The 18,291-nt window shown below is 44.0% G+C and overlaps 2 protein-coding genes across 8 annotated transcripts in view; one reads left to right on the top strand and one right to left on the bottom strand.

Annotated features, from left to right (window-relative positions):
* The window catches only part of CFAP74 (cilia and flagella associated protein 74), a 31,053-nt gene extending 28,929 nt beyond the window's left edge, over nucleotides 1-2,124 (bottom strand). For 2 of the 4 annotated variants that reach the window (XM_015882180.2, XM_032448799.1), the window contains exons 1-2: nucleotides 1,375-1,459; nucleotides 851-1,054 (exon numbers count right to left, since the gene is read on the bottom strand). In XM_015882180.2, coding sequence (XP_015737666.1) covers nucleotides 851-968 — 118 coding nt within the window. In that variant the 5' untranslated portion in view covers nucleotides 969-1,054; nucleotides 1,375-1,459. Of the gene's footprint in view, nucleotides 1-850; nucleotides 1,055-1,319; nucleotides 1,460-1,768 lie in introns of those variants that run through there. The other 2 variants (XM_015882182.2, XM_015882181.2) reach the window with 2 other exon arrangements.
* Nucleotides 895-18,061, top strand: GABRD (gamma-aminobutyric acid type A receptor subunit delta). 4 transcript variants are annotated; one of them, XM_015882199.2, is made up of 10 exons: nucleotides 895-1,013; nucleotides 10,354-10,466; nucleotides 10,974-11,041; nucleotides 11,643-11,863; nucleotides 12,203-12,285; nucleotides 13,755-13,892; nucleotides 14,795-14,950; nucleotides 15,211-15,422; nucleotides 15,663-15,983; nucleotides 16,959-18,061. In XM_015882199.2, exons 1-9 carry the CDS (start codon nucleotides 919-921, stop codon nucleotides 15,957-15,959), a joined length of 1,383 nt encoding a protein of 460 aa, XP_015737685.1. In that variant the 5' UTR covers nucleotides 895-918; the 3' UTR covers nucleotides 15,960-15,983; nucleotides 16,959-18,061. The 4 variants fall into 4 exon arrangements, with proteins under 4 accessions (XP_015737685.1, XP_015737687.1, XP_015737684.1 ...); XM_015882201.2 differs by having other exon boundaries at nucleotides 14,798-14,950; nucleotides 15,663-18,061; XM_015882198.2 differs by having other exon boundaries at nucleotides 15,663-18,061.
* The last annotated feature ends 230 nt before the right edge of the window (nucleotides 18,062-18,291 follow it).

The raw sequence follows: 18,291 nt of genomic DNA, 5'->3' as shown, positions 1-18,291 counted from the left end.
AACGACAGTTTAATAAAGACACTTTGAGCTTCCAAATGCAAAGCACTAACGTACCTGCTGCCAAGTCAAAATATGTGGAGAATCAGAGATTACATTTTATAGCATGACTGCAGTGTTTATTAAAAATCAGCCACACAAGGCTGCTACTGTATGCCTGGAAACCAAAGCAGGAAAATGCCAACAGTCTGTACATCTCATTACTCCAACCTGCAGTGAGGATGGAATCCTACACTTATTTATTAAGCATTATTTAGTATGAATTGTGTATGTATTATTGTGCATTTAGGTAACAAGGAAAATGACGGTAAGAAAATAGCCTAAGAACAGCTTTCTAATGCAGAGATTGGTATTCAGCACTAAATGATGCATGGCAACGTGTTATACAGTAGATCTGCTGACTCATGTCATGTAACTAAACACATGCTCTGACACAATTAGAGAAGTCAGTTGCCTGCTAATAGGCAGCTGCTGCCATTCAGATGTGCTGGGCTGTGCATAGAGACCTGTGTCCCACTGGAGATAGAGGCCCTCACTGAAAGCAAACACCCCATGGCAGCAGCTGCTGATGTTTGAACTGAGTCCATCTGGTCAAACTCTGGTTTTCCCCATCATTAAGGCTGAGTCAAAATGCTGTACAGGTTAAGCAGGGAATTTACTGCTACAGGAGAAGAATGGTTTGAGTTTGAAGTAGTTCTACCTGTTGCAGCGTAACGCTAAGAAGAAAACGACTGGAATCATTTCATTGGTTTGGAATATCATACCACCCTTAGAACCGTACTGCTCCCATCTACCAGACAGGGAAGTTAACCCCAGCATTCTGCAAGGTACAGCTGTGGTTTCTCATGTTCACCTTCTTCATATTCTCTCAGGTCAGAGCTCTGAGCTGCCGCACCGTTGCCTTCCTCTTCCAGAAACGGGATGAGAATTGGTTCCTCTTCATCACCACCCCCGGGCTCACTGCTTTCCATGTTCCGTCACAGCGAGCAGGTTGACGTGGAGACGGCTGCAAGTCGGTAAGTACACAGAGATCTCCAGGAAGCCATCAGGTCGGTGCCTGTGTTAAGAGGTAAATCCATAACATTCGGTAAACATTTAAGGTGTGCGTAGTACTGGGATACAGTCACAAATTCTGAGCATTAACTTCCACAAATCTCCTACGGAGAAGTAAGGACACTGCTAAAGCATTTTCATATGTATAGTAAGTGGCTTATTAATAAAAGAAACCTAGAAGAAAGCACTTTTATCTGGTTAGGGAACAAAAGAGGTACACAGTGGAGTGCCAAGTACAGGATATACGAGAACTAAACGCCCAGAGCCACCTTAAAGGCAAAGCGGGACTGCACGAAGAACAAACCCCCCACACGAGCGATGTACCCGGAGAAGCCTCAGCGCTGCCGGGACGCCCCTCACGGCCAAAGGAGCCTCAACGACCCCCGGCCCGCCCCGAGCCCGGCCGCTGCCCCGGCAACGGAGCGAACCACGCGGCGGCACCGGGGGATGCAGTGGGATGAGCCGGAGGGGCGGCCCGGAGGGTGAGTGTGGCTGCTTGAGTCTGCTCGGCTCGTTTACGTAGCGACAACATCCCAGGATCAGCCTCAGTAATCAATAAAGACAAGCGTGACCTCTGTGAACGGAACCAGCTTGAGTCAAAAAATAACAGCTAATTGGTACCTTCGCTATCAACTGTAAGAGAGTGCAGGGCATGGTGGTGAACCGTTTGTCACCAGCATTCTGCTCTCACATGCACATGGGAGAAGACAAGAGATACCTGCAGTCCCCCTAGAGGTGCCAAGTTACGGTTCCCCACACAAGCTCCTATCTCCGTTGAGAGTCAATGGATCCACCCCCACTTTAAGCTCCAGGAGGTGCACAGAGGCACTCAGTGATGCTCAGGTCCCATAGGCACAGCTGTGCGTGATACACCTCTGAGAAAGCAGGGCAGAAGTGAGCACGAATCAATTGAAATCCTACTGAAATCCTAAAGTGAGAGGCATTTTGGTGAAGTTCTGTAGCACCAACTGGGCCCCAGTGTAACACCATGTAACACTATGGAGCTGGACGCTGTGGTGGCTGCATGGCTCTGTGCTGCTCTCCAGGCAGTTGGTTCTTCCTTCTGAACGTTTCCAAGGTGACAGCAGCTCCTCTATGGAGGTTTCTGGCTGTTTGGCAGCAAGACATGCCAATAACGGAATCTTAATTTTTTTTTTCAATGTGCCTCAGATTATGTAAAACAATTTCTACAATACAGACCAATGTCTGAGTGTAAATATCAGCAGAACACCGAGGGAAGCCTCACTGAGGACAACCACAAAGCTGTGCTCATCCCAGTCCTTAACTCCTGGCCAGAGCTGGGGCTGTGGGACATCAATACAGAGAGAGAGGAATCATTTCTGTGCAACCTCTGAAAGAAGCTAAATATTCCCACCATATGATTGCTACGGATATTTCCAAATCTCATTTATAAAAATAGGCATATGTGTGTAATTTATGTTTCCAGAGACATTTGGCGACGTTGCCACAACAGTCTTTCACGAGCTGTTTATGTGGAATCGTGGGAGAACTCGGCTAATGATCTGTGGGGTGCACGGAACTTCGGTGTGGTGATGTGAGCTCTTGGCATTGATGGCAATGGGGCCACCCATCCCTCTTAGGACATAATGGGAAGGAGGCTGCAGCTGTTGCAGTGCAGCTGGGCTGTCCTTCGGTCTCTGAACTCAGTGTGTGAAGTCAGGAGGCAGAAATAGTCCCAGAAAAGCTGTGCCTGCAGCCATAGGGACTGAGGAGAGGTGGCAAGCCAACAGAATGACAAAGTCTTAAGGAGAAATGGCTGTTGAGGGCCATCTTTTTGAGACTATCTGACAGTTCTAAGCCAGCAGCTAAAGGAAAGCTTCAATTATTTTCAAGAGGATTAGATGAGAAAGATTGAGGGAGCTTATTTGCTTTGTTTTGATGCTTTAATAGCAGTTTTAATTGTTTTTTAATCTCTCTCTTGAGCAGTTTTAATCTGTCATTGACTCTAAAGAGTTTGGGATATTCTGCTAGAATTGTAGGAAATTGAATATACCGTATCAGTATTATTTTATCCTCTCTTTTCCCTTTGGCTAATAGGAATTACTCCCATTGAGTGGGGGCATACATCCATAGATTTCTCTATATAACAGACTGTTGTGGTTTTCCTGTCTGCATATAGATGCACCCAGATACGTACTATCCAAAGTCATTCTGCATGTCCGCACACCTACTCTGCTATTTAACAGAGGTATTCTGAAGACATAGCAATGCCTGCTCATCTTTCACTAGTGGGTTTGATGACAGCTGTCTCGCCAGAGAAAAGCAGCACCGAGGAGTTCTCAGAGTAGGTGCACAGCTCACGGAACGGCAGAGTCGGAAAAAATGTCAACTGAAAATATCCTGAAAGGTGTAAATCTGCTGTTTTACAGGGAGACAAAATCTTCCTGTTCTGTATCTCATCCTGTAGGTTCCATCAATGAGCTTTTGGTTTCCCTCCTCCAACAAAGCAGTTTTCATCCAACAGTTCAACTGTGAGAGCCGACGGGTCTTGTCCTGGTGTGCATTAGGGGCAGGTGTGACCTAAAGATCCCAAATGAAACCCCACCTCGTTCTTACCCATTTCTGACACGTGTCCCTGTTCATCAGTAAGAAAAAAGTCAACCATACAAAAAGGGCAAACCAAGCACTTTACCCTGGCGGGCATCCTTTGGTTGGATTAAAGGATCCACGCGTTCATTTTTGCTTTGCCATACAATGTCTTTAGAATGTCTCCTACACAGTGTTTCCTTTGTGGGTTGGTTTGAAAACTGCCATTCTGGACTGAACAGCAGCAAAAAGCAGAGGAGGAGGAGGAGGAGGAGAGAAGAAAAGAGCGAAGATGGAGGAGAAGGTCATGAACCCACAACCCCCGGCAGCGCGGCCCGGTACCGAAACGCGAGTGAGTCTGTGCTGGTTGGGCTGCGCAGCGCTGTCATCTGCCTCCCGCTGACCTCAGCCGTTCGCTCCGGAGCGATGAAAGCGCTGAGGCAGAAGTTCGCACACCCCAGACTCCGCCGCTTTCGGCGTCGCACCTCCGGTCGGGGACAGACAGCTTATAGAGAGAGCGGAGATCGCAGCATCCCCCGTCCCGGGCGTAGCATCCCCCCCCGGCCGGGGGGAGCGGGCGGGGGGCGGCGGAGGGGGCGGCCCTCCCGCATCCTCCCTCCCGCATCCTCCCTCCCTCCCGCACGCAGCCCGGGCCGCCTCGCTCCTCGTTCTCCTCCCGGCGATGATTTACACGGGACATGCCCGCAGTCTCGGCAACACTTTTAGTTCTCTTTCTCCCGCGCTGGGTGGGATGGAGCTGTAATTGCAGGGGCTATTTTCGGCAGCCCGCTGAGCGGCCGGGCGGAGGAGGAGCGAGGCGCTGCTGAGTCGATCCCGCTGCCCCCATCCGGCTCTCCCGGTGGGACGGAGCCCGGCAGGGCAGCCCCGGGCCGGGAGGCACCGAGCGGAGCAGGGGAGAGCAGCGGAACGGGGGGACGACACGGCGGGGGCTGTCGCTGCTGCCCGGTAGAGATACGGAGCTGAAACAACCTCAACTTGCCGCAGGAAGGATGGCAACACCGGCGGAGCTTCGGAGCAGCCCAAAGAGCCGGGGAGCCGGGGTTTTGTGCGCCGCGATCTAATACGTGGGAGTAAAATGGAATTCCTCACCTGGGTTTTTCCTGCCTTGGTCCTACTGTGCACCCAGCAGCACAGATGCATCAGGTAAGACAGCCCCTTCCCATTCCCTGCTTGTGCTGCCCCGGGGAAGAGGGAACGGGGCAGCACCGAGGGGGGACGTGGGGCGGACGAGCAGCGGTTACTTGTGTTAATCGCGGGGCGTGCTTCGAACAGGATGCCCGGGGAAGAGTTCTCGCTGCACTCGCTCTACATTACGGGCAATCCCTTTTGGCGATAGCTCCGCACCGCGCCGTGCAGCCCCGACCCCCCCGACCGCCCCCGCAGCCGTTCGGACAGCGGCGACTGCGGCCGTCCCGGCGGTCAGAGCTCGTCCGGGCATCCAGGAAGGGATGGGGCTGGTGAACACCTCAGGAAAAGTTTGAAGAACAACGTTTTTTTTTTTTTTGAATAATAAATTCCAAAGCTGAAGGTTTGCGATTCGCAGTCGCATTCAGTCAGAAGGTGTTAGCTAGGCAACCAGCTATGCTCTCTATATATTCTCTACTGATCTGGAGGCTGGATTTGGAAAAAGCTTGCCAGATTATGCAATGAAAGCAGAGGGGGAGTTAAAAAGGACTTGCTGCATGCAAAAACATGCCTACATCACCCAGAGCACTGGTGGCTGTGATATTTAAGGGGTCTTCCCACTTCTGTATTATAGACATGGTTGATAACTTCAGGGTGGTGTACGAGGCAGAGACATAACAATGCAGTCGTGGCCTTTGGGATTAATTACAGAGATCTTATCATTCACTTTGGGAAGGAAAAGGATCTCACATCAGAGGAAGTGTCGGCTGCTCTTGTCCAGGGCTCACAGTGGTGTATCCCATGACCTTGGGCCATGCCCTGACATCTCCAAGCCCTGAGGCCACACGGTGTGACACTGAAGGCAGAGAAGATATTATGACCAAAAGGCATCAAGATCTTCCCATCATTTCAGTGATCCTGAATGATCTGAACTCGGACAGGGATTGAGGATTTCAGTTGAAAAGTAGTGTTTGGATATTAAAAAGAAGGAAAGAAAAAGAAGCAATTCTAAGAAGCAATCCATCTTCTCAGCCTCTGTCCTCATGTTTCCAGGCACAGTTACTGCCAGGATATGTGCAACCTGTAATTTTTTAGATAAATGATGCTGGGTTAATTGCCTGCTACTTGGTTTTCTTCCTCCAGTTACACAATGGTGACGTTGTTTGTTAGCAATATACAGACACAGAAATATACAGAGCACAGAAAGGCGAAGTCTGGCTTTTGAATTTCGAGCTGTTCAGTTTGCAGCAGTTTTCCAAATATGCCCAAGTGTAAGACATTCAATATTCAAAGAAAGCTGCTCTGTTTGGTACAGCAGTTTTGTGATGATTCAGGGTTTAGCACGGCTATGGTAGAACCTTCCTTAATCCTGTAACAAGTCGGTAATCTTGCTTGCAAGTGTCCTTTTGATGAGAATTTTAATGGAATTAGGAACAGATGTTTACCTCTGCATCACTAAAATTACTCACACGTAGGTGGCTTTTGATGCATGAAATAATTCTTCTTGGAAGAGCCCAAGACGCACATTAACTTTCTTATTTCTCTTTATTAGAGCCCTGGCATACGAATTATCATTTGTTAGAGGGTTTTATAGAGAGCAGCATCTTACTGAGACTGTGGTTTAATAATAATAGGCTGAATTACCAAAAGAAACATAATTATTGCTCTGATTTTGTTTTCTAAATGTGATTTATTCATGGTTCCTGTGACAGAGGACATCCAAAGGCGCAGAGTTCCCTGTGTGATGTGCAGCTGTGCCCTGCCAAGTGACATGAGGAAGGTTTCAGAGAATCCTGAACTTGGTGGCACCACATGAGATGCTCCCAGAGGCAAAGCTACCTGTTAAAGTGATGCTGAGGTTTGGCAGAGGAGAGGAGAAGGCACACAGCCTGCTTCCTCAAGGAGTGTTTGAGTACCCTGTGAGAGTGCTTAACAGAGCTGCATTTGGTGCAATTCTCGGTCGTGTGCTGTTTGAATGAGCCTGATTCAACCTCAGTCAGCACATCCTCCTTATGCCAGTGCTGTTTGCAGGTGAACATTTTGGGAACAGATTTTTGGTCTGCTTGAGGCATGATCAGTGGCAAGAAATTGGCAGTTCTACGATTGCCAGCTTTGGGGAGAGACTGTTTTATCAGCGTTTGATGCACTTTGGAAGCTGCAATAATAGAAGTCTCATAATGAATCTCTAATTAAAAATAGGTGTGTCTTTCATATTTAGAAACCTACAATATTAAATGGCTTTAATATGTTTGCATACAGTTGCTCTTCCGCAGTGTACCCTCCTCAGTCTTTTACTTCTAGTCATGGAAATGGAGGAGCTTTAACACGTGCATATATGCAGGGCGGTCTATTTTCTGTCGCTTAAAACTCGGAGAGTTTTAGCGCTTTGATGGAGCTTTGATGTTCAAAAGGTTGCCATGAATTAAGCCTAATGCTTTTGCAATTACATTTCAAAATACAGAACATATTTACAGCGAGCCTCACTTAGAGTCAGGAATGGCAGATGGAAGGATGCACACAGCGCCCTGGATAATCCTGGAGCTTGACAGAAGCCAGATTGTTCACTGACCCTGCTGGGTATTCCTTGTCTTTTTCTCAAGAAAGAAGTTTTCTTGAGTGGTGGTGACATCTGGGCCATATGCCCCCAAAAGATTATCTCACAGATAAGGAAATATACTCCACCCCAGTCCTCACTATCAGTCAAATTGGTATCTCCATCTTTCAGATCATAAGATTGGTACAGCGACTATGCCGCTGTCCCAAATGCAATGTCAGGCTAGCAGATTTAAAACAGCAATGGGAGATGCAAAAAGGGATTTTCCACATCTCACTGCAGTGTGTCTTTGCCGAAAGGTTAGAGCACTCTCCTTGCAAGTGTGATCTGAAATGGTTATCTTGATGGTCACAGAGATGCTGCTGAGCCTTCTGCACTGCTGGAGCTACCAGCACTGTCATGCAAAATCAGTATTACTAATGTTGTATCCTACTGAGCCTTTGTAATGCACCTGTTCACACAGAATATATCGAGTGCCTCTTTCCTTCCTTCAGTTTAAGTACCAGATTTTTTCTAGTAATGCTGATAAATATCTAGCCATTTTCAAGCAGTGTTCCTGAAGGCAGTGAAGATAGGCCGATATCTCACTTGCCTGAAGCCTCTAACAAGACACGCCATCCAAGTTGATTGATGCTTCTCCAGATCATTCCAGATGAATAGGATATCTTGGTCCCATAGCAGCTGGTAGAAGATGTCATCTTAAAAAGGAAGGATTCTAGTAAATATGGATTTTGATTCTAGAACTGAGAATACTCAGCTCTAAAGGAGATGGGTTTCTTTGCTCTGTCATTTGTGATCTGTTGCTTAGAGTTGCTTTCGCAACTTGTGACAAGGACAATTTTGTCAGGCAGAGGGAGAGCTTTATAGCATTCCCAGGTCTACCAAGTAGTGATTTCCTCTCTCCTTTGTCTATTATATAAAGGTACTAATTCTTTATCACAGTTTAAACAGCAGTTATCTGTTTTCTGATGTTAACAACCAGCTCTGCTGAACTTCTCACAATGCTGAAACCACATTTGTACAGACAGAAATATATTCTCAGATTCTCTGCTTGAAATGAGATGCGTCTTAAGAGCTGAGATAACAAAGCATCTTCCTCAGCTTCAGATCTGAGAATGGCTTCCAGGGTACTGATAGGACACATGAGAGAGCTGTTCAGCCACCTGGGCATCCCGCTCTGCCCTGGTGCAATGTAAAGATAAGCTTTTGGATGAGCTGTTGTAGCCCTTGGATTTTACAAGCCAACAGCTTACTTTTACAAATTCCTTTTCTTACTAAAACAAGCTTGACAGCAGCCTACATTAGGAAGCAAATTTGCTAATTCCACTATTAGTGGTTTCCTTTCTTTTAATCTTTGCTGCTTACATTACAGAAAGTTAATCCTTTCCGGTGAATATTTTCTATGCTGGTTTTCCTTCTTCAGGTAAAAAACATGAACAATATTTTAGGCCACGTATAATCCCCACTGCTTATGAAGGATGAATGACATTCTCCCACCATCCTTTATGTCACTTTAAAGCACTGGGACTGGGTGCAGTGTAATACTTCTGTAACTCCTACTGGTGTTAAGTGCATATAGCTCTACTAACTTCAACCCATTTGTTACACTGATGTGACCTTAAGGCTTTATTAATAATAGAAATCAGATCCTTTTTAATTGTGTCATGGATATTTAAGTAAAACTCCCTCTAGATGGTAATCTGCTTAAAACACTGCAAGCTACGGCCCACAGTTTTTTAACCCAGCTCTGTCATTTTAACTTCCTTTTAGCTTTCTGACTCTCCAAAATGCAACTACAAGAGAATACTGACACGGGATAATTGCTGCACACTCACACAAGGGAGTACATCTCTAAACAAAGCACTTTCAAGACAGTCTGGTTCCCTCATCTGCCAAAGTCTTTATTTAAATAATTCTTGGTTTTCTGTATTAACACCCTCAGTGCTCTCAGAAATAGGAGAGCGAGGAACAGGAATTAAAGACTTCAACAAGTGCAGTGATGGATGGTCTTGCAGACGAAAGCCAGCCCTTAGCACTTGGATCTTGCAAAGCACTGCGAAACAATAGTTTTATTTAAGTGATGACTGACACGGGGAAGGATGTGAGAGCAGCACACAGGAAACAGCACAAAAAAACCCACCTCTACCACATCTATTATAAATCTTCAACGCCTTTGTTTAAATGTTATCCCAAATTATATGGCATTGAGCCTGCCAAGATCCTTACTCAGAAGAGCTTGAAGTAACGGCACATGCTGAGCTGAATGCCCGGACTGGCATATTTTGGAGAGAAAAACCATGTGCTTTATTTGGGTCAATGTCGCATGAACACTCTAAGAAAATTATGTAAGTACCAAGGCAGAATATATTTATGGTGTATTACTCTGCAGTCTTTCGTCAGTGTTTAACAAGCTTCTTTTCAGTCAGTAGTGACATAGATCTCTCAAACACTGTATTTACTGCTGGCCTCAGGGGGCGATGCTCAAGCAGTGCTCAGAAAGCTCCAGTACAATACCTGCACCCAGATGGATGCCTCTCCCAAACCACTGGCAATTCTGTGCAAATAGTTGTGGTAGACGTTGTCACAGTCCTCCATTTATCTATTCCTTTTGTGTCAATCACAGCGCTGGCAAGAGGGATTATGTGAGCAGGCACAGATCTGCTGCAAATGAAGCCTGCTGGCTCAGTTTCGAAGAGAATTTGAGCTTGCCTTGTTTGTAAGAGATTATGGAATATCTACAGTGCAGAGATGCCACTTTCAATGGTTCACTGTTTTCTATTGATCACTTTTAGACCATACATGTGCATCACACAGGTATCCGTACACCACCTGCTTAGCATTGCTTTTCCATTTTCAGAGGGCTAATGGGGCTTTTCACAGCATCAAAGATGTTCAATCCAAATTCCAGTTGAGTAATTTTTATAATTTTTTACACTGCATTTGAAGAGATCCATCCTTTCTTGATCCTCACTTTCTCCACTCAATCCAGCTGCCCAGATAGCTGCGTTTCATGCAGTATTCAGTGTATCTTGATTTTCCTTATTCTCTTTTCCCAGAGCCATGACTGACATCGGAGATTACATAGGCTCCAACATCGAAATATCCTGGTTACCCAACCTGGATGATTTGATGAAAGGCTACGCACGTAATTTCAGGCCTGGGATTGGAGGTGAGAAATGGAGAGTTACGCCTTTTATTTCTTACAGTTATTTTACCCTCTGACATTTATCTCAACTTCATCCTCTGCATGATTGAAAAGTTGTGTTAATTTTATACTTGGATCCTGCAAACAGTAGCAAACAACGTATTTATTTTGCCATTTGAAACACAAATTAACAGCGCAGCCTTCTTGCTGCTACAGCTCTTAAACTGCTGGTATCTAAGTTGGAGTCATCTTGGATCATGCTGTGGCAGTAATTCCTGTTGTACAGATAGGGCACAGTGTCTTATCTGACCCTAAATGTCATGTTTTCTAGGAGAGATCACGTAAGCTCCAGTAGTTGTGACTGCATTGCATTTCCTTTAGCACTGAAGGGAGGTGTTCAGTTGAAAACTGGGGACACAGTGGAAATGCTTCTATGAATTCACTCTATGAAAAAGTTAACAGTCTTTGGTCATCTCCACACTCAGCTTGCTATGATGATGTAAATCATGTCATTCAAACATTTTTCCTCAGGTCCTCCTGTTAATGTTGCTCTTGCAATTGAAGTAGCCAGCATTGACCACATCTCAGAAGTGAACATGGTACGTTGTGAGTTACACTTAGCTGTGAATGTCTGTGGTGCAGTGACAGATGGTGCAGAAGGAGAAATTGAGGCAGCTGCTCCCCTGTGTGTCTTTAGTGGGAACAATGACAGAAGATCCCACCAAGAACAAACTTTGTATCTTGAGACACGGGCAGATTCTCTTTGGGCAGAAGCTGGCAATGAAAAGACTCAAGATGTGTGTGTTCCTGAAGCACAATAGATTGGATTTAAAACCCAATTAGTACCATTAGTACCAATACAAAAATTCACCTGATTTCTTTAGTTTTGCCTTTAAAATCCTCCAAAAACAAAGGCAGTGCTTATGGGGATAAATGAACAAGTTTTCCTCAGTGCAACGTATGCAGTTCCTGCAATGTGGTATCTGTGCCACTGACTGAGTAATTCTTTGATACCTTGGGATTACCCCAGGTAAAAGCACATGACAAATTAAAATGCGTGGACAGTTCTGTGGCAGAGTATAAAAATACCTTTGTGCACGGGGGACATTTCTAAACTAATTCAGTTATTTTTGACCAAGTCCTGAGGCATTATCGTCTTTGTTCAGCATCACTCGTTAACTGGGATGTCTCCTGCCATAGGAATACACCATGACAGTGTTTTTGCACCAGAGCTGGCGAGATGACCGCCTGTCTTACAACCACACCAATGAAACACTGGGGCTGGACAGCCGCTTTGTGGACAAGCTCTGGTTGCCAGATACTTTCATAGTAAATGCCAAGTCTGCCTGGTTCCATGACGTGACTGTGGAAAACAAACTTATCAGGCTCCAGCCAGATGGAGTCATCTTATACAGCATAAGGTAAGCAGGACGGGGGGCAAGTGTCCTCTGCACTCTCTGAACAGACTATGAAAGTATTCACTCTTTTTCTTTTTTCCCTGGAAAATGTCCTGAAATAATTAATAACTTAAATTGAAGGAAGTATTTTTCACTTTGAAGGGTGCTTTTCCTGAACTCAGTATCTGTTAGAATGGTGTGCTATCCTAAAAAATGGAGATGTGCATATTGGAATTCTATGTTCAAAGCCATCCTTAGGGAAGAAATGAACAAAGTTTTCCATTTAGTCTTTGAATTCCAAGGAAAAAGCAAGTCCACAGCTCTGCCAGCATGCCACTAACTGGTTCATTTTGCTTGGGACAGGATTACCTCAACGGTGGCGTGTGACATGGACCTCTCCAAGTACCCAATGGATGAGCAGGAATGCATGCTGGACTTGGAGAGCTGTAAGGGCTGAGTACAGCATTTCATGTAACCTGTGTTTTGCTTAAAGCCTATGTATATGGTTCTTACCGTGAAGGAGTGACTCTCCTTTAATCAGTGAAATGTAGTGGGTTTAGAAAGAGAGGGTACAAACACACATCCCTTACTCTGTGCATCAAGTGATGGACTTTTCTATACCCGTTCAGCTCCAGTTTAAAGATGTGGGATTTAATTCAGTGAAGCTGAACAACCTGCAGTCCTGGAACTTTGTGTTTTATGTAAAGCCTAGTGGAACTGTGACAGCCTTTTCACTAGCATTACTGATGTTTCCATCAAGTCCAGCAAGACGTAGAGAAGCCCACGGGCAAAATTTGGTATGCTATTTTTCCTTTGTGGGGAAAAAAAAAAAAAAAAAAAAGAAAGAAAGAAAATAAATGAAATAAAGTGCAGGAAAAAGAAAGAATTCCCTGTTTATAATGGATGTGATTGTGCCTAACCTTTGCGTAGCCATCTGTTACACAAAAATCAATCAGAGTATTTCAGGCACTGGCAAAAAGGTTAGTGAAGAATGAACATGTATTTTGGAATCTAGAGGAGCTCAGGGCTCTGGATGTGTGAGTAGTGGTTCCCGAGCAGAAGCACTGCCCTATTGATTGAAGATTCTGTTTTCCATTTCTTAGCCCTGACTTTGTTTTCTAGGCAATTAACCACAATACCATTTTATCCTGTCAAAAAATAGCAATCTTCAGTTTTACTTATGTAATCACCAAATGTAGAGGCAGCAGACACTGAACCAGCAATCAGTTCCCTCCCTCTGCAAGTTCTGCAGGGAATTTTGGTGGTGATTGAGTCTTTTAATTGAATTTGAGGATTTAGATATCAGTGCAACAAACAAGTGAAAAGAAAGACAGTGGTTTTGTAGCACTGTGCATTAACAACAACACCAGCAAAGATTGATTTCCTATGGATTTGCATGTTACATAAATTCATTCATGTATCTCCCATCCTTCTCTCCTATCCCCGGTACCCCGTGCCTGTCTTCCAGCTGACACCCATGCCAAACTACAGCAAATAATAGCCTGATATACATGGTGACTGTGAAGCTAGCTAATTCATTGTAGGATGGACATGGGTCTGTGCCATATTGCTGTTCTCTGACTGGAGCAGGTAGCCTTGTTTGAGCACTACAGCAGCAGTTATTCTGCTCTTGTGCCATTTCTCATGGCACGGAAGTGCACTGTGCCATACCACATATTGTGAGTCAGTGCAAATCAACTCGGATTATTCTCCCTGTAGGAAAGCTACCCCTGATGGGACCCTGGAAACACTGATGTTGCCAGGATAGTGAATTATCTAGACTGAATCGCAGCATGTTTGCAATGGGACCAATGAAAATCAGCGTAGCGGAGCAATTACAGCACTTCCACAATGAGCCCTCTAGGTTCTTAATTTCTTCCCCGAGCTTTGCATTTAATCTGCTTTCTTTTGGCAGATGGTTACTCTTCAGAGGACATTGTCTACCACTGGTCAGAAAACCAGGATGAGATCCATGGGCTGGATAAGCTGCAGCTTGCTCAATTCACAATTACTAATTACCAGTTTACAACAGAACTGATGAACTTCAAATCTGGTAACAGGATCTGTCTTCAATTCAGGGACAGTATCTGTTATTCTTTTCATACAGGAAAATCTATTTCTATAATGGAGAATCCCTCCTCCTAAGTAACTAATTTCAATAATGTCAGGTTTCTGATATGAATTTTCTGTAGCTCATGTTTGCAAGAAATGGTAACCTTTAGCTTTCAGGTAGCCACCGTAACGTATTGTGTCTTTTAGCTCTATATGCTTGAGAAAACACTGTATGGAATAGTCAGACAGTGCTTGATAAGGTATAACTCAGATTTTCCTGACCTAATTTGCAACTTTGGATAAAGAAAATTTCCATTAGACTTAATATTACGAGGCTTATGACATACAGTCAGATCATTCTAATTCCACCCAGTAGAAGTCAGTGGTGTGTATGTATATCACTGGCTTTATTGCAATGTTTGTAAAAGATTGGAGTCATTTCTTTCCTGCTGATTTTTCATCCTCTTTCATGTATTCAGATCCTCATTTATGCTGCACATCTCCTCTAAGCTCTTTTTTGAGTTTGAAATTAACTTGGCCTTTTAAAAAACCTAAATTTAGTATCTGGAGGACTTTCTACAGCAGATGATAAGACAGTACACATTTTGAAGCAATACTGTAATTTGTGAAGGCTCATGATTTTATTTTCAGATCTGGCATTGATATGACCTGAGACAAATCATTTGACCTATTCTTAGCTAACTGTGCTGATGAGAACTGCATAAACCCTCATGCAGAGTTTATGAGGACTAATCAAAAAAGATTCATAAAAGCTTTTTTGTGATCCCTGGCCAAAAGAATTTTGTTTAAGAACGTAGATCTGCATCACTGTAGGAAATGTTCTTTTGCATATGGGTTGAACTGCAGCTCACACAGCTGGAATCTGTCTCCACTTTCTGTCAGCAGGTCAGTTTCCGAGGCTGAGTCTCCACTTCCACCTTCGACGAAATCGAGGTGTTTACATCATCCAGTCCTACGTCCCTTCCATCTTACTAGTGGCCATGTCTTGGGTATCCTTCTGGATCAGTCAGTCAGCTGTGCCTGCCAGGGTGTCATTAGGTAAGACAAAAGCTTTTGAGAGTAAGTCTTCTGTTTTATTTACCCAGAACTAGAAGAAAACCAAGGATAAGATGTTCTGAGCTGCCTTAGTCATACAAATGTGCAGCCCTTACAAGCTCCTTAAATCCCATTTGGAAAATCAGAAACCATACTATTAAAGGCCTTCTACTGTGAAAAGTATTCCTCAGTTTGAGATTGGTAAATGCACTCATTAAGGTGTGCTGTGAAACCTAAAGGAGCTTTCTCATACCACACTGCAGGCATAACTACTGTTCTTACAATGACTACACTGATGGTCAGTGCCCGATCGTCGCTTCCACGAGCATCCGCCATCAAGGCACTCGATGTTTACTTCTGGATATGCTATGTGTTTGTCTTCGCTGCGCTGGTGGAATATGCTTTTGCACACTTCAATGCTGACTACATGAAAAAGCAGAAGAACAAGATCAAGGCGAGAAGGCAGAGCAGCGAGGTCAGTAAGCCAAGTAGTGTGATAAGATTTGCAAAGGCAATGGCTCTGCATTGCAAAGTTTTCTCCTTATTGCCATAGATGTGGTAGCACAGAAGCTTTCAGGAGTCTTTCTATCAAAGCAAATGATAAATACCATTTATTTCTCTCATCTATACTTCACCATATCAGTATCATGGATAGTTTGGATGAAGTATACCGTGCTATTCATTGCTGTTATATGTTTTCCTCTTTCCTTTGCAGGTAAACGTGAAGAATGCCATTGTTCTGTTTTCCCTCTCCATAGCTGGTGTGAGCCAGGAACTGGCCATTTCCAACAGGCAGCACCGAATCCCCAGAAGCCTGCCTGGATCATACGGCACAATAGAAATAGAGACTGGAGAGACTAAACAGCAAGAGCTGAAACTGGATAAAAAGAGTGGTCTGAAGTCCCTCTTTAAGCCCATTGATGCTGATACCATCGATATATATGCCAGAGCAGTGTTCCCAGCAGCTTTTGCAGCAGTCAATGTTATATACTGGGTTGCCTACACAATGTAAAAAAACCCAGAACTTGGTGAAGAGGTAAGAACTGAGCAGTACCTACACACTACAAAGTCCTTGCTGGAACTGTATTGTGCCATCTCAAAATATTTTCCAATGACACCGAGGCATTTCTAGTCAAGAAACTCCTGCAATCAATTCCTACTAAAGCAGCAAGAGAAACAGTTGGTTACCAGTCTGGTTTGATATGTTAAGAACTGTACTATGTTCAGCAATCCCAGCTCCTTTCGTTTCCTCTCTTACCATGAGAAAACATTTTATATGTACATAACTGTAGAAGTTTAAATCTTAAACTACCATGGTTTTCCTCCACCTGAAGGGTCAGTAAGTAATGAAGGTTCAGCCTCTCACACTCAGAGCATTTCATCTCTCATAGTGGAACAGCTCATTCTGAGCTTCCACACAAGAGTTTTCCTGTGGAATGGCCTGACTTCAATGCAAATGGCAAAGCTGGAGATTTTAATCACAAAAACCCCCATGATAAAAGTAAAAATAGAAGTGAGTGGGGGATTATTGAATTTTCCTTTGTCTTAGATAAAGTATTGAAAACATTTGAGTGCTCTTAGTCACAGCATGAAGTATGATACACTACAGAGAGTTCTACTGAATTGTTAATAGTGACAGCGTTACGTTTCAGATCTACGCTAATGAAAGTTTAAACACTTAAACACAGTAACCTTTGTTACTTCACCGGGTCCCAAAGCAGACAGAAGTGGTTCAGAAACACAGGGAAAGCTCAGCCTCTCTGCGTTGGATCACTGACAGTTTCAGTGGTGCTTGGTAATGAAGCAGCTCAAACTCAATTTTCAGGAAGGACTTTAGAATTTCTTCTATTAGTTTCAAGTCTGCCCTACGTGCAAACAAAATCTTCTTGCATCTGGCACTAAAAAGCTGAATAAAGTTCAAAGATGTCATAAATGGCTGTAAGTCATTCAATTTTAATTTTTTTCACTGGCTGACATAATGTTAGGCTTCTTCACTTCCCTTATTTGACAGTGGAAGCTGCTATGGAAGAGAACATGGGGAGCTGCAAGATGAAACAAGACACAAGATGTAAATGAGGAAAGAGCTGTGCTGGGCTTGAAATGGGCTGATGAGTGACAGATGGAACTGCAACGAGGAGGAAACAAGCATTGGGTCACTTATCCCTCCCACCTTACCTATCTGTGACACGTGGATGGATTTCATCTGACCAGAACCAAAAGAGCATTTTAACATAAATTCATAACTTAAACAGATTTGTTCAATGTCATTGAAGCAAGAGAATGCAATGAAGAAAAATTAATGAATCTGAATTGAACTCTAATATAAAATATAGACCCATCATAAGTCAGGCTGAGGATTATTTCTGTTATAATGGAAACACTTTCTGCCAGCCTCGTGCTGGAAGGTGCAAACCATCATTAAGCTGTATCTTTTCCAGAAGGATCTTATCAGCCTGGCCCTACACCTGGATTTTGCACTGACCACTCACCACTGACGTGGGGGTGAACCTTCCTGGAGTCATTTCATTGCATCATCTGCACAATGGGCATTATTACACTGATCTCTTGACTAAGTCTTTGAGTTCCACAGAAGCAAAAACCTTCTGAGAGACACAGAAACTGTCATCCTCCAATTAGGTATGTGCATCCAGCAGTACCCGTGTGCTGCTATTTACCACAGTTCCTGAGTCTTACATACTGAATTAAAGCATTCAACTTCATCTTACTCAGAAAACGAATAAAATTGTGCATCTCCTTTTATACGTGAAGGTAATTGGTTCATTCTGTACCCAGTTTCTCTAGCTATTTTCACTGCCTTGCAGGGTAAGGCAATGCTAAAATGGAACCGGTTGTCTAAATACAGCAGAGAAAATAGTGGTAGCAAGTTCCTACAGCGTATAGAGCATGAAGTAATCCATGGTGTTGGGGTTAACGTTATTAGACAACAGGATAAAAGCACTGACGTGGTGCACAGTGGCTGCTTATTCAGGGTAATGAGTGAGAAAGTGGCTGCATACATTATAAAGGCCATTCAGATTCATGTACAGGAGGGACTTTGGTACAGGAGCGTGGTGTAACCATTGGGGTTGGGAATAAAACTGAAGCTTCTGGATATTTCAGATGTTTTTGGGTGGTTTTTTCCCCATTTGAAAACCATTATCTATCTAAGGACAAAACCTTCATCAACTCTATTTTCATGGCATAAATAGAAATGAACTAAATCTGGTGTCAGTGGGAGCTGACATGGATGTGTCGTATTGATATCATGAAGGACATACAGACACATGAGGGCTGGACCTGGGGGTATCTCTATTGCTCCCATTAATTACAGCCCTGCCTTACAA

The sequence above is a fragment of the Coturnix japonica genome, chromosome 21, assembly GCF_001577835.2.
Source record: "Coturnix japonica isolate 7356 chromosome 21, Coturnix japonica 2.1, whole genome shotgun sequence".
Classification (NCBI taxonomy): Eukaryota; Metazoa; Chordata; class Aves; order Galliformes; family Phasianidae; genus Coturnix; species Coturnix japonica.
This window is presented reverse-complemented; position numbering and strand designations above follow the sequence as displayed.